Genomic DNA, 15,103 nt, shown 5'->3' with positions numbered 1-15,103 from the left:
ATTTAAAATCATGCTCTGTGGAATGAGATTTTATATATATATATATATATATATATATATATATATATATATAGCCAGCTTAATAATTAATTATTAGTTAATAAGTTCTTGTAGGTTTAGCCTTGTCCAAAGCGCATATATTTGTTATTTATATTGCATTAGTTAAATCTACATAGTCAGCTCCCCAAATTACCCAGATTTTGTCCCTTCCTTTTTTCTATATTGTGCAGGCTTGTTCAATTCATGAAAAAAGCACACAGATTTATTTTGGCACACAGTCTTCAGCAGAGCGTGTAAAATCAATTCTGTGAAGATGCACATACACACACACACACACATATTCATATACAACACATGGACATTGCTTTTTGGCTCAGTGCTTCCCATTCTTTCCTAGTCTCCGTTTGACCAGAGAACCGCTACAGCGTCCAACTGCTACCTTGTTAACTCAGAACATTCACTACAGGAGAAGACGGCAAGTGCACTCTGCTGTTATTAGCTATAAAGTCTTTTCAAATAATGGCATCCAGCAAAGTTCTGCATAGTAGAGTTTTATTTACTTGGAAAGTAAAGTTTATTTTTGGGTCATTTTATAATATGCATAGTTTTTATTATTATTGTGTATAATGAAAAAGGTGCTATATTAATCAAATGCATTATTAATAATAATTTGTGGTTTCCAGCACTTTTAACAATATCTGGAGATGGTTTACAAATCTACAAAAACAAAAACTTTATTGGAAATCACTCAAATTGAACATTTCTGATCTTAAACCTCTTAATTATAACCAACACAAGTATATTCCATCATATTTCCAAAAACTGATACTGTATTTGTCATGTTTTGGTCTAAAAAGGTTCACTTACAGGTTTTTAGAGTTACTAGATGGTTGATTAGCCTTCGTCAAACTTGTCTATTAGGGAAATCTTCCTTTCTGAAGCAGTGGTGCCTGCTCATTGTTGAGCTGCATACTTAGAGAAAAAATGCAAGAGATGGCGATGAATAAAACTAAAAAGATCTCCTGTTTTTAAGCATTTTTGTGACTCCATCTCCAATTTCTTGAACCTTTTCCAATCTGACCACAGTGAACTTCTCCCACTGAAGTTGAATTACCAGTGCCCTCTCTCGGCTTTGTCCTAGTTGCCGCTTCCCTTCTCTTCCCCACCTCTGGAGTTTCACTGATGCACTCTGTCACAGCCCTGACGCAGCACTTCCCACCGTCTCTCCGCTCAGTTTCGGCTCACTCCGAAAGTCCCCAGGCCATCACCTCCCCTGCTGCTGCTTTTTGGACAATGCCTACACTTGTTTGCATTTGCCCACGTTTCGGGAATCCCTGTTGGTAACCACTGGGAGACTAGTTTGATGAGGTCACGTCTCACTTTAGCCCCACATCTTTTCACCACACATACACAGGCTGGTTTTGACATGGCGAGAGCTGGTTGAGTCGCTTGGGAACAATGTAGACATTCACAATGAAGCATTACAGAACCCAATGCTACTTTTGATATGTTAGCGTCGTGAGTATTAAAGCTTGAATCATCCTCCTACTTTGTGCACAATAGTGACTCAGTATTCACTTTTAGCTTTGTTTAATTGAGTTAAGGGCACAAAACATGTTGTACTAGCACTTGGCATACCAATCATGTCATAAAGTTGCATAGCTTCTTGTTTTTCCAGTCCAAAGAATTTCACTTTCAGGATGAGCAGGGCATCAACAACTACATCACTCTGAAATATGGGTATCATGAGTGAAGTATCTTGACCAAGGCCACACTATAAACTGGGTAGTTTCAGATATGAGATGCATACTGCAGTCTGTTTTTTTTCTTTCTCTCTCTCATCTAGATAAGATGTAAGACAGTTTCTTTGGAATCTTTTAATCGTGGGTTGTATTTACCATGATTGCCTCATGTTTATTTGCCTTTAGTGGCCTTGGTCAGTGGGTGGAGTCGCGTTTGGCTTATACTTAGACTGAGATTAAATACAGGGAGAGTCCATGCACCAGTTAGACTCGCTGTATTAGCAACAGTTTTAAAGCTACTTGGCAATATTTGTAGTGCCTGAAGTTGTTGCACACAGTGTTTAAATTTTCCCTAAAGCTAAAATTTCCACAGCTTTTGCCATTAGACCTTGAACAGACGCAGTACTTTTCCATCACATGCTAAATCACTCTATGGAAACAGGACATCCTTTAGCTCAGCCTCTCCCTCTGATCTTGTATTGTCATGGGAACTTCCATTTGTCAGGATTATGCTGTTAATGTGACATTTTTAACTCACAAGTGTATTTTTGCCCTGTGGTATTCCTCCGCTTTATGGCTTTGCTACCACTAAGAGTACACATATGGGCAGTAGGTGGAACAACTTTGTAATCATTTAGTGTTAAGTATTGAAGTGTTAATGTGATCACTGAAAACCTTTGTGCCTTGGGGCCCTACCCATCTGTCACAAAATAATAGCAAAGCTTGTTTACTTGGATAGTTTGAATACAGTTGTATTAATAAAAATAATGATGTACTAACATGTTGAATTTGAATAAAAAATATCCATCTGCCTTCTGTCTGTCCTCCTTAGCACTTGGTCCAGTGGGATGCAGGAAATCCAGAATGCCTGCTCCAGCTGGTAAAGGAGCTGATCCAGCAGTACCACCAGTACCAGTGCCAGCGTCTGCGCGAGAGCTCCCGGCTGCTCTTCGAGTATGACAGCCTCCTGGAGGACCCCAACTATGCCCGCAGCATCGAGATCTACGCTGGCCGCAAGAACAGCTGGGTATGTCAGAGACGGTTCATAAAGGAGGGTTCACATGCACACTGGCAGAGTGGTTAACCATCCTGCCTCTCTGATTGCTGACTTCCCCTCACTGGCCATGTTTAGGTGCACATCAAACATCTGATCATTATCTGATTTTAAGAGTTGCCATATTATCAAAATGTCATCTGGGGAATCTGATTTCTTTGATTGTTCATACCTGTGTAGTTTTTGACAAGGAAGGGAAAATTTTAAAGAAGGGGTTATTTTACAACCCCAATTCCAATGAAGTTGGGACGCAACACGTTCCAATAAAGCTGGGACAGGGCCATGTTTACCGCTGTGTGACATCACCTTTCTTTTTAACGTCAATCAATAAGCGTTTGGGAACTGAGGACACTAATTATTGAAGCTTTGCAGGAGGAATCCTTTCCCATTCTTGCTGAATGTACAACTTCAGTTGCTCAGCAGTCTGGGGTCTCCGTTGTCGTATTTTGCACTTCATAATGCACCATTGTCTTGCTGAAATAAGCAGGGACATCCCTGAAAAAGACGTTGCTTGGATGGCGGCATATGTTGCTCCAAAACTTGTATGTACCTTTCAGCATTAATGGTGCCTTCACAGATGTGCAGGTTACTCACACTATGGGCACTAACACACCCCCAGACCATCACAGATGCTTTTGAACTTTGCGCTGGTAACAATTTGGATGGTCCTTTTCCTCTTCGGCCCGCAGGACACGACGTCCATGATTTCCAAAAACAATTTGAAATGTGGACTCGTCAGACCACAGCACACTTTTCCACTTTGTGTCAGTCCATCTCAGGTGAGCTCGGGCCCAGAAAAGCTAGCGGCGTTTCTAGGTGTTGTTGATATGTGGCTTTCGCTTTGCATGGTCCAGTTTTAACTTGCACTTGGAGATGTAGCAACGAACTGTGTCAACTGACAATGGTTTCCTAAAGTGTTCCTGAGCTCATGTGGTGATATCCTTTACACATACATGTCTGTTTTTAATACAGTACCGCTTATGTGCAGAGATTTCTCCAGATTCTCTGAATCTTTTGATGATATTATGGACCATAGATGATGAAATCCCTAAATTCCTTGGAAATGTACGTTGAGAAACATTGTTCTTAGACTGTTGGACTATTTGCTCACACAGTTCACAAAGTGGTGAACCTCGCCCCATCCTTGCTTATGAACGACTGAGCCCTTTGGGGACACTCCTTCTATACCCAATCATGACACTCACCTGTTTCCAATTAACCTGTTCACCTGTGGAATGTTCCAAACAGGTGTGTTTTAAACATTCCTCAACTTTTCCATTCTTTTGTTGCCCCTGTCCCAGCTTTATTGGAACGTATTGCAGGCATCAAATTGAAAATGATATTTGCATAAAAAGAATAAAGTTTATCAGTTTGAACATTAAATATCATGTCTTTTGTAGTTTATTCAGTTCAATATAGGTTGATAAGTATTTGCAAATCATTGTATTCTGTATTTTTTTTTAAGTTTTACACAGCGTCCCAACTTCATTGGAATTGGGGTTGTAAGAGTCATTGCAATTTGTCCACATACAAGTTACGCTACAATCCACATGTCACTAGATGGTTTTGATGGTCAGATTTCTTTTGTGCTTGTGTAAACTCAGAACAAATATCAGATCTAATTATTGGGTATTACTCTGTTTACTCTAGTTATTATTTTACTGATCATGTAATGGTGCCCACTGTCAAGAAAACATGAATGAATTCGTGAACCACATTTTCCAAAAGAAAGGTTTCTGCTATAAGTGAATAAAAGTTACTGAATCCACGTGTGTGTATGTGTGAAACCAATAGTCAGTGCTTAAATGAATGTTATGTTATTTACAAGATTGTGTTACTAAAATGCAGAGATGAGATTATGGAATTTCATAGTAAAATTGCAGAACAATGTGGTTTACAAGTAGCAACTGGCCTCTGTGGTTAAAAAGCTGTTGAGGTTGAAGAAAGCTCAGCACTTCAGCATGTTGTGATATTTCCCTGTAAGATTTTGCAACTCTGAACACCACATACACACACACACACCCATACACACAGAACGGTGCCACTGACATTTTTTTTGTAAAACGATAAGAAGGTTGAGTAAGTAACAGGGCTAATTATTGCATCAGTCTATTATTTATTTGAAGCAGGTGATGTCTTTTAATAATACTGCTATCTTGTCAGTAGTTTCAGTATTAATAATTCATCAATATCGCAATCTTTTTCTGTAGCAAAACAAATGTGTAATTGCAATAGGCCTACATGCCCTAGTGTGCATAACTTTACAGGTATTTCTTCTGTTCTACATTACTCATAAAACTTTTTCTATTTGTCCAGACTGGAGAGTTTTCTGCCCGATTCCTCCTTAAACTTCCTGTGGACTTCAGCAACATCCCTGTCTATCTTCTAAAGGTAGTGTCACCGGTCTAATTTAGGGTATTGATGTTTGTAGATGTTGTAATTATGATGTGTTGGATAGTTTTTGGCATGCAAGCAGTTGATTTTAGAGGACTTTTTAATGTGCAGGCCACAGTCTTGGGGGCTGTGAGTTGACTAATCAGCGAGCCGTCACTCTGGATCTGCTCTGAGCCGTGTGGTGTCTGCAGGCAGCTTAACTCGCCCTCTCTTCTTCCATCTCTCCTTCTCTCTTTCTCTCTCTCGCCATCCCTCCCTCACTGTCCATCTGCCTCGCTCGGCCGCATTAGTAATTGCCTCTGCCGCTCTCTCTCTTTCCTCCAGTCCTTGTTCCACAGTGTCGCCTGTCCCTTCTCGGTGTGCTGCGGGCCCTAGCTCTCTGGCCTTTCTCAGCCTGGGCTTCTGTTTGTGAAAGAGAAATGATGGTAAACATACGGCGAACAGCAGAAGTCATCAGTCTCACATCAGCCTTTGTCCAAATGTCCCAGAAGTTATTTACTGTTGTCTGGACAAAGTCAAACTCATATTTAAAGTCAGACTGCGACAGCTAATTGTTGTAATCCATATATTTATAATTTGAATAATTTATGAGTAAATTAATAACAGATGATTGTCAAAAGGAATGTACACAGACATTTAAAAAACTTGGCACAAAAAATATGCAATGTAATTCTTTATATTAATTAACAAATCTGCATGTTGCCTCCCTAAAATATTTTTTTTCTGTTTTTTTTTTTTTGTTGTTGTTTTTTACCTCATATTTCACTCTTGGCATAACCTTTTATTAGTGGATTATTTCCCAAATGATGCGCACATATATAGAGCCCTGGTAATTTTAATGCAATGTTGAGGTAGACACGTTGACACCTTGAACTATGGGTGGTGCTGTACAGCCTGTGACATAGTGTCGAGCATGTAATCTTAAGTGAGTTTTTTTTTTTTATGAGAGAAGAGATCTGGGAATTGGACGTACATTCCTGTCATACTGATCGTATCATAAGCTGAGCCTCATGTGCCCATACGCACACACAAAACTCACAGTGCTCTGCTGTATTTGGCAGCCAGGTTATACATAGTATCTCCATGGGAGCGCTGAGGACCGAGGAAGACAGCTGGCGCAGAAGAGAAGAAAGTAATGAACATCAGCCTACACCTTGTCCACCTCCGCAAACTGGAGGAGCAGGATTATGCAGCATATAGGCTGGACTCTTACATTGGTGCAGCCAAACCAATGACCTGGATTTTCACTTCGACAGTTGTCATGTAATTAGTCGTGTCAGTGTGAATGCCGTCTCTACTCAGTAGTTTTTGTGCATTGTGAACTGTAGCTCTTTGCTGCTGCCAGTGCCCCTATTTCTATACATCTATTTGAGCCAAAAAAAAGTTTAGTTTAGTCAGTTACAAAGGCTACAATGCATTTGGAAAATATACAAGCAATACAATCAGCTTTGACATGTACTATAAGGCTTATAACAGGTTAAGTTTTTTGTTTTTTTTTGTTTTTCCCGCTCTCCAGACACCCCCAGGTTTTCATCTAAAGTGTCCCTGAGCATATCTACAATCCTTTCCGGTGTCTCATCGAGGGGGTATGTCTGAAACTCCAGAGGGGATTTCTTGAAACATCTTGCGCCTATCCCCCATAACTGATATGCATTAGTCATTACCCAAGCTTATGACCATAGAAAAACCCTACCAATGCAAAGCTCAATTTGAATTTGAAACTACTACATTTAAAAAGAGATTTCAAAATATGTATTATTTTAGTGGTTGAAAAAAAATCATTTGAATAGATGATGGTGAGCTTTTCCCATGGGCAGAAATCTGACTTTACAGCATGTTAACAGCAGGTCTTTCTGTTCAACAAAATGCAGGCTTCATAAAAAAGTGTTGTTTTGTACACATAAGGTAAGCCCACAGCCAGGTAGAGGTCGCACCACTGACCCTGATTTGAATCTCGCCATCAAACTCACGGATGTCCTTGTGTTACGGGGGGGATATAGCGCTGGAGTGGAAATGTGTTCAGACATGGGCTACCCCGCACACGGCTGGTGGGCGCGGAGCTGTAGAGGACGACTGTTACCTGCAGCATCTTGGAAGTCTGAGCGCACTGCATGGACATGTTTACCTTCCTCTGTGGACCACTGGCCTAGAGGAGCGGACAGGAATTTGAGTTCATTTACTTGTGTGTTTATTTTAAAGGGGACAGGCTGTTGTGAGGATAAAAAGAAGGTACATGCAGGTTTAGTACTGCTCCCTTAAGTGCACGCGGTCACACAGGTAGTTTAACCTTTAACCTCTTGACCATTACCTTTTCAAAGTGCTTTTATGCATGAAGCTCTTGGGACATTTTTGCGCCATGGTTTAGCTTTGTCAATATTTGATCATTTTGGCTTGTATGCACATAGATTTTTGAATTAATCTAATTAAAATTATGATTTCAATACATTGCACATTTTAGGACAAAATGTCTAATAGTGATTTGTCATTGTTGTTTCTGTAGTGTTGACGAGATTTGCAGTTTGTGTTTTACCGTCACAAGTCAGGTGACTGCAGATTTAAACATGTCAGGTCCACATGACTGAAATATAGAATTGTTAACTATTTCAAGAACAACACACATGTTAGGACACGTTTGTAGATGTCACAACAATAGGGTTAACACATGTTATATAATAAGGCCCCATTTAGCCAGAATATTTTATTGTTTTGTTTTTTTTTATTTTTGGAGGACAGAGTTTTGCCTTGATAACTTGTCAATTTTTGCAACCATGTAAATTACTATTTTATTTTTAATTTGATGTTAATTGCGTTTCTTCCTTTTTTGCATTGATTCTTTGCCAAACATCTGGCCGTCCATACTTCCTCATGGCAGCACATTGCTTTGATAAGCCTAAATGTCCACAGTGATCAGTGCAGAGGGCTCTACATTCGTGACTGAAGCCTCTGCTTTCGCTTCACTTGTGCTTTGTTCCCTTCACAGGCACTGACCCATGTCACCAGCTCCAGAGCAGCCTGCAAGTGTTTGTCTGTTTGTGTATGCATTTACAAGCACTATTGATCCCAAAGGATATTTTAGGCGAAGTTTTACTGTCATGTTATAACATTGAAAAGACTAAAATAAATATGGTACTTTGCTGAAGATTAGACAATGCAAATTATCTTAATTGTATGGTTTGTTATTACTTTGTAATTAACTGGGCCTATAAACATGAAACAGAAGTGCCACAGAGTTCTACTACATAAATAATACATTTTTGTCCTTATAGATTTGTCAACCATGTCATGTTCATGAAGTCAATATTGTGAGCCCATTTCATTTGTTTTTTAATTGAATGAATGAATGAATGACTGATGAAAGGGTTGAAAGAAAATTGAGTCATCACTTATGTCATTGAGCCATAAAAGTAATGCATCAGTTGTGGACAAGTGCTTACAAAAATGAGTGTAGTGGTTTGTGCTTTTTTTTTTTGTTTTTTTTTTTATTAGTCAGACACTTGCATATAGACAACTTCAGAACAGGACCAAACCAAGTCTACATCAGGACTAAACTGGGCCCAAAAAAGAACCAAATCGTGACACGTGTGAAGTGAACGCACCCAAAACCTCTTGCCCATATGTTATTTAAGACCTCTTTTCTCCATCTGTGTCTATGAGCAAGAACACCACCTTGAGCTAATGAAGTACAACCTCTCTTAAATCTGTTATAAGCTATATTAGTGTCAGTTGTTGCATACCTCACTCATCAGCTCATTTTTGCTTCCCATTCTGCACACCTAAGTCCAGGTAGCATCCTGCTCTGGGCATTCCTGCATCCTCATTTCCTCATATTTTCTGTGCATGCCTCAACAAAACCATTTAGCGTCTAATTATTTTTACTCTAATTATTTTAGTCTCCATCGCAGCCCACTCCCACCCCTTGTATTCTGTGTGCTCTTTAACCTCGGAGGCTCCTTGTTAAGTGAAGGGAGGGTCAGGGTGAAACGCAGCCTCGGGCTTTTCATTCGCGGTGCCAGTGTCGCCGACTTCTGCACTTGCCCTCCATTTCCTGTCATGTTTTTTTTTCTAGTATACAGATTTTAAAATGAGAATTTGCCTACGGCGTCAGTTTGGAGTAAGTAAATAAATGAATAAATAGTTAAATGCAACCCAACAGAAGAGGCCAGGACTTGCTGATTTTAATAAGGAACTGCTAACAATGTGCACAAATAGCCAGTTTATTCATTCGTTTAATATTACCTACCGCTTCATAATGTTTGCATTTGCCTCTGAAATTAAAACTACTGTTAGATCAACATTAAACTTTATCGTCATTATGTCTTTCATGTATCTGCTATCTATGCTATCTGCTACTGCTACCTATATTGGTTTATTGGTTTATTGTTTGGTGTCCAGATTTTGATATTGTAAATTGTGACATTGTTTTGAAATTCCTGTCTGTTATAACACATATGTCTAACATCAATCTAGTTATTAAATCAAAAAACTTAAGTCTGTTCTGTTAAAAGAGCCGTTGCATTTTGTTTGTGAAAAAAGGAAATATTTATATGAGAGTGCTTTATTTTACTTATAGATGTAATATAATTTTAAATTATATTACATCTATAAGTAAAATAAATGTAATATAATTTTAAATTAAGATGTTTGCTTTTTCCATCCCTGTCTATTCCTGACAGCTTGATGAATGACCCTGTTTTGCCTGACTGTTTTTTTTTTCTCCATTATTGCACCTTTCTGCACTAATCATATTTACTCTGCTTGTTACCCCAGAGGCTCTGCAGCAGTACACATTTTGAAATGCCATTTGAATAATTAACCTCTACTCTAATGTTGTCTAATTTAGATTTTAAAAACAGTTCCATGTGACCTGTGTTTATCTTCGCTGTTAAAAGGTTATGTCAGGATATAAATAGCACAAGGTCAGCACTTTCTTTATTCACAGGTTAATTATGTGGGTGTAGTGTAGTAAAGCAAGATTGATTTTGCCAGCCCACTCTTCACATCTGTAGCTTTTGTTTTCAATGTTCAGATTAGAAAAATGTACAATTGAGTGTCATTATTATTTATAATGCCCTAGTGATGGGACCCATTTACTAATGCCAACAACAACCTTGCTGATGAGATTTATAATTAATATAAACATAGAACTGTTAAACAGCAGTACAAAATTGGCCCAGTAGATAAAAATGTAAACAAAAAAGAACACTTTAAAAGAAATGAAATACCGCTTGTTCACAAGACAAAGTCTTATTTGGCTCTTTTTAAAGACAAATTTTAAAAAGCATCTGCTATTCCAATGGATAGCAGCGCTGTACAACACTGTTTTCTGCATTGCACAAATTCTAGGTACAATTTGTTTGCTGTCTAGTGGAGCAATCATGTCTCACTGACATACATTTTTTTTAAATACAAGATTTTAGGCTTTTTGTTATTACAAATGTTATAGGAAATACAAATTACAAAGCCTTCTAGACTTGATAGGGTTAGATGCATAGTGTTAATGCTAGCACGTGGCGAACAGAGCAAGGTGAGACGTGCAGGTTTGTTCTGCAGTACTTGAAGTTTATGAATATCTTTTTTTTTAAGCACATGACCATACCACAGAACCATAGTCAAGATGGGTTCACCCTTAAGAGTGTATGACTTGTTTCAGTGAAGTAGCTATCATAAAGTAGGCACATCATCCTTCCTCATTGTGGTCATCATCTTGTTAATATTTAGTTGTTTATTTATAGTTATTTCTAAAAGATCAAATTCATGTACATGCTCGAAAGGAAGGCCTTTCAAAATAAGCAGCAAAAGTTCTAAATTTCTTAATGCAGCATTAGAACCAAGATTAAACTTTTGATTTTATTAGTATTTAAAACAAGTTTCTGTTGAATAGTATAATGCAGTGTCCTTAGAGTACATTATTACAGAGGCACTATTTAAGAATAGAGGGCGGTGGTTTGTAAAGATAGAGGAAGGCAAAGGGCCAAGGCAGCTGCCCTGGGGGACTCCACACTCTAAGCCTCTAGTTGTAGAAAAACTACCACTAAAATATAAAGATTGAGATTTGTTAGTTAGGTAACTCCACCCATTTAATTGCACATTTTTTAAAACCATATGCATATAACTTTTTTTTTTTTACAGTAAACCATGATCAATAACATCAAAGGCTGCACTAAAATCGAGAAAAACAACATCAACATAGTTTTTTGCATCAATTTGACACAACGACTCATCAGTCATTTGTTGTAGAGGAGTGAGGTTGAATGTTTGAATGTCTTGCATTATGACATTTTTAATAAGTTTTATTGAATTATTACAGTCATCAATATCAAAATTAGAATTGCTGAGCCATTACTTGTATTTCTTATATTTTGCCGAATAGTACTTTATTTAATTAATGGAAAGTTCTTAAAATAATTGGCAATTTCAACAGGTTTAGTTAAATGCCTGAATGATTGTATTAATAGCAGGTTCATTATTTGTGTGTAGTTTCTGTGATTATCCATAGATAATGGTCACTCAAAGGCAGCTGAGAATACTTTTTCTATAGTATTTCATTGCTACATGTTTCACATCTTTTAACCGTTCCTGAGGCTGGGTACTTGTGGCAGTTGGACTTTTGGAGAAGTGGCTGAAGATAGCTCTGTGGGTCACATGAGGCTTTTGTAATGCTCTGCACAGACCTGGAAAACAACTGTGTGGCTTTATGATCATTCATTGTTATGTCCTTATGTAAACATGTGAGCTAATGACTATGACTAAAGCATGAGCATCAGAAAGAACAGTTTTATTAACCCAATATAAATACTTTTAATTTGTGATCGCTGGAGTGTTTGTATTACTATGATGACAGACTTGCTTTGTGTGTGACCATTGAGCATTTGGTGCCACGGTGAGTGGTGGTAATTTGTGGCCTTGCCATGCCCCTGGATGGTAAATACTGACTAAGAGCTCAGGAATCTTAAGAGCTATAAAATAATTGCAGGTTCCTCCCATAATGCTTTGAGATGTGATCCTTGACCTGGATTAGACCTCTGCCACATCTTTTTTTTGTTTTGTTTATTATAGATTAAACACTGAGTGATCATCTTCATTGGATTTCAATTAGATATAATTATAATACAACTTAATTTTCTGTCAAATCCATTGAGATAAATCAATTGAGATGTTTGTATATACATGCATATTTCATTTTTCTCTTTTCTTCACAGTTGTCAAATTATCCATATAGCACTAAGACATGGCATTTAGTGGGAAAGCAAGTTGCCCAAAAGACATTGTTAAGTAATTGCCAGTTTGGGCTTCACTAATGCAGTGTACGGCTGAAATCTGAAAAGGCCAGCCAATGCTTCCACGCAGATAAACAATTACGTGCCTTTTAAATGGTGGATGTATTCTAACGCAGGATGCTCTTGAAGACAGATTTAAATGTCAGGAGCAACAGCTCTAAAACGGAAACGAAGCAAAAAAAGAGTATGGAAATAATTAGTTTTTTTGATGTAAGGTTTGAGTGTCCTTTGTGGTATTGGTATGCTAGTATATACTTCTTATTGCTATGTGTCCATCCATATACAGGAAATGTCCACAGCTGTTTTGCTGACACTGCAAACTGGAATCCAGATTTTGCAAGAAGCTCTCGATAGTCATTGCAAAACTGTATTTGTATGTTGTAGGTTGTTATCTAACGTAACTGTTTCGTCATTATTGACTGACTCATGAGGCCCCCTCCTGCTTCTTCTTTGAGAAACACATCATTAAATAAATTATTATATTTTATTATAAAAAATATAATGCATTGAAAAAAAAATTAAACTGTACTTACTCTGAGTGGGCTTGCATTTCCACAAACCTGACTTTTTGGCCTGGGAAAGAGCCATCTGCTGAAATATTGTTCCTATAATCTATAATCTTTCACAGTATATGGCGTAAAATCTCCATGGAGCATGTATGGTTTTAACTTTCTATTTCCACTGAATCATTCAGGTGAAGCTCCATCCCCAGAATACTGTATCTTTTAAAACTCATAAATTAAAAAAATCCAAAAAACCTAAATCTAAATCCAAAACTGATTGCTCAAAACAAATTATAATAAATATGCCACAATAAAGCAGTAGTATCAAATAAAAGTCATACATATGTTAATTAGTTCATCTTCTCAAATGTCGCACTACATCTTAGTAATTGCAGGTTAACAAATGTTCCCTGTTTGTGGAAATAAAGGAACAACAGTAAATATTATAACTAGGGCTGTATTAGTTGCCGATTAATTGGTCGATTGTGTCACAGTCGACTCAAAATGTTTTAAAAGATTTAATAGAATTAAATATTTATATATATAATACAGCAGAAAGGAGAAGGCTTTGCTATCTGGTGCTAATCATCATCCCCTTTTAGTCAATTAATCAAGGCACAGGACATTTCTATAGTCAACTAGAATTTTATTTAGTGACTACAACCAAAGTATGAACTGCACCTGTCTGTGGAAATGATACCTGATATGTATTTTTGTGTGTTCTAGAGCTTACGTTATGGCAGTATACTCTATTTAAAATACATTCTCAAGCCTTGCTGCTGTTATTGCCAGGTGTGGTAACATCTGGAGCCTGTTCTGAGAATGCATCCTACACAGAAAGTTGAAAGGGAGTCTGGGTGATGTTACTTTTGTTATTAGTAGTGGAGCTTTCATCTTATACTTGTGCTTTAGACTGTCACAAACTGTTCCGCAGACACTATACTTTATAATGGTTACAGCTGTATACTGCCGTGTAAACAAGCTATTTTTGAGAATTGACAGAACACTTTTATTAGTGTTGATGCATGCAACTAATGTCTGAGGCCTCCCTGAATTAAGAAGCACCTGTTGCAAACTGTTGAGTATATTTTATGTTTTGCTTTATACCCTCATATGCCACTAAAACGCAGAATGCACCTGCTTAAAATACTTTCATGACTTGCAAAAAGAACTGGTGACTTTAAGATCTGTTATGTTCATCTGTTGCATGAACTCATAGATGGATGTCATTCTTTTAAGTATTGTTAGATATGTGTAGAGTTCAAATACAGCTATTTTTTATTCTCGGCAAATGTGCTGGTCAAAGAGTTGTTCATTAAATGCAGTTACTCATTTAACATTATAGATGCTGCAAACTGCTTTGTTACTATAGCACTACAGCGACTGACTCAAAATTACTGTAGGTTTTCCCAGCAAGTATAAACATCTATTTATATATTTATGTATACATGTATGTGAAACGCATTTTATACATTTTATATATATTTGCAAATGCAAATACATATAAAATGTACAATAAAAAATCAATTGCATAACTCTCACCCTAATCAATTAATTGGAATTTTATTGTAACTGCAATTGGAATCGATTCCAGTGGGTAACAATATAATGCAGACGTGCAAAAATCACTCCTTTTTAGGTCATCAAATGTGAAATATTACCGGTAACTCACTCCGATATGCCTGAACATGCACTGATAATTTGCGCATATCGTTAAAAATAGAAAGCCCATAGAAACCCAAAAGCACTTGATCCTTGTTCTTGTAAATATCAATTTTGTGGTTGGTAATGCCCACACCCTGAAACGCACTGAGCCAACTGTAAATATTTGAGCCTAGTCTTTGGTCATGACATAACCATTAACATTAGCGTCCAACTGCTGACTCATCCATGGAGGATTTTTACAGAGTTTTGCCAGAGATTTGGATATTATTAGTAATACCTCACTTTAGGGTATCATTTACATTTAAAAACTTCCAATTACATGTAAAAATGCTATGTTTTTGCTTGTTTGTTTTTTTTAAATGTCCATGCTGTGTGCGTGGGCATGCTGACAACAGCCCTCACTCTGTGGTTTTGTTGCACCTGTCAGGGCAGGGCTGCTCTGCAGGAAAAGCAGGCAGGACTTGACAT

General features: G+C 37.6%; 1 protein-coding gene across 1 annotated transcript in view; it reads left to right on the top strand.

Annotated features, from left to right (window-relative positions):
• The window catches only part of babam2 (BRISC and BRCA1 A complex member 2), a 48,109-nt gene that overhangs the window by 9,003 nt on the left and 24,003 nt on the right, over nucleotides 1–15,103 (top strand). Inside the window, exons 5-6 of the mRNA XM_033988601.2 lie at nucleotides 2,575–2,769; nucleotides 5,113–5,187. Of these exons, the coding sequence (XP_033844492.1) occupies nucleotides 2,575–2,769; nucleotides 5,113–5,187 (270 nt within the window). The remainder of the gene's footprint in view (nucleotides 1–2,574; nucleotides 2,770–5,112; nucleotides 5,188–15,103) is intronic.

Source organism: Periophthalmus magnuspinnatus, chromosome 22 (assembly GCF_009829125.3).
Source record: "Periophthalmus magnuspinnatus isolate fPerMag1 chromosome 22, fPerMag1.2.pri, whole genome shotgun sequence".
In the NCBI taxonomy this organism is placed as follows: Eukaryota; Metazoa; Chordata; class Actinopteri; order Gobiiformes; family Gobiidae; genus Periophthalmus; species Periophthalmus magnuspinnatus.
Note: the sequence above shows the minus strand (reverse complement) of the source record. Positions and strands in the feature narration are given on the sequence as shown.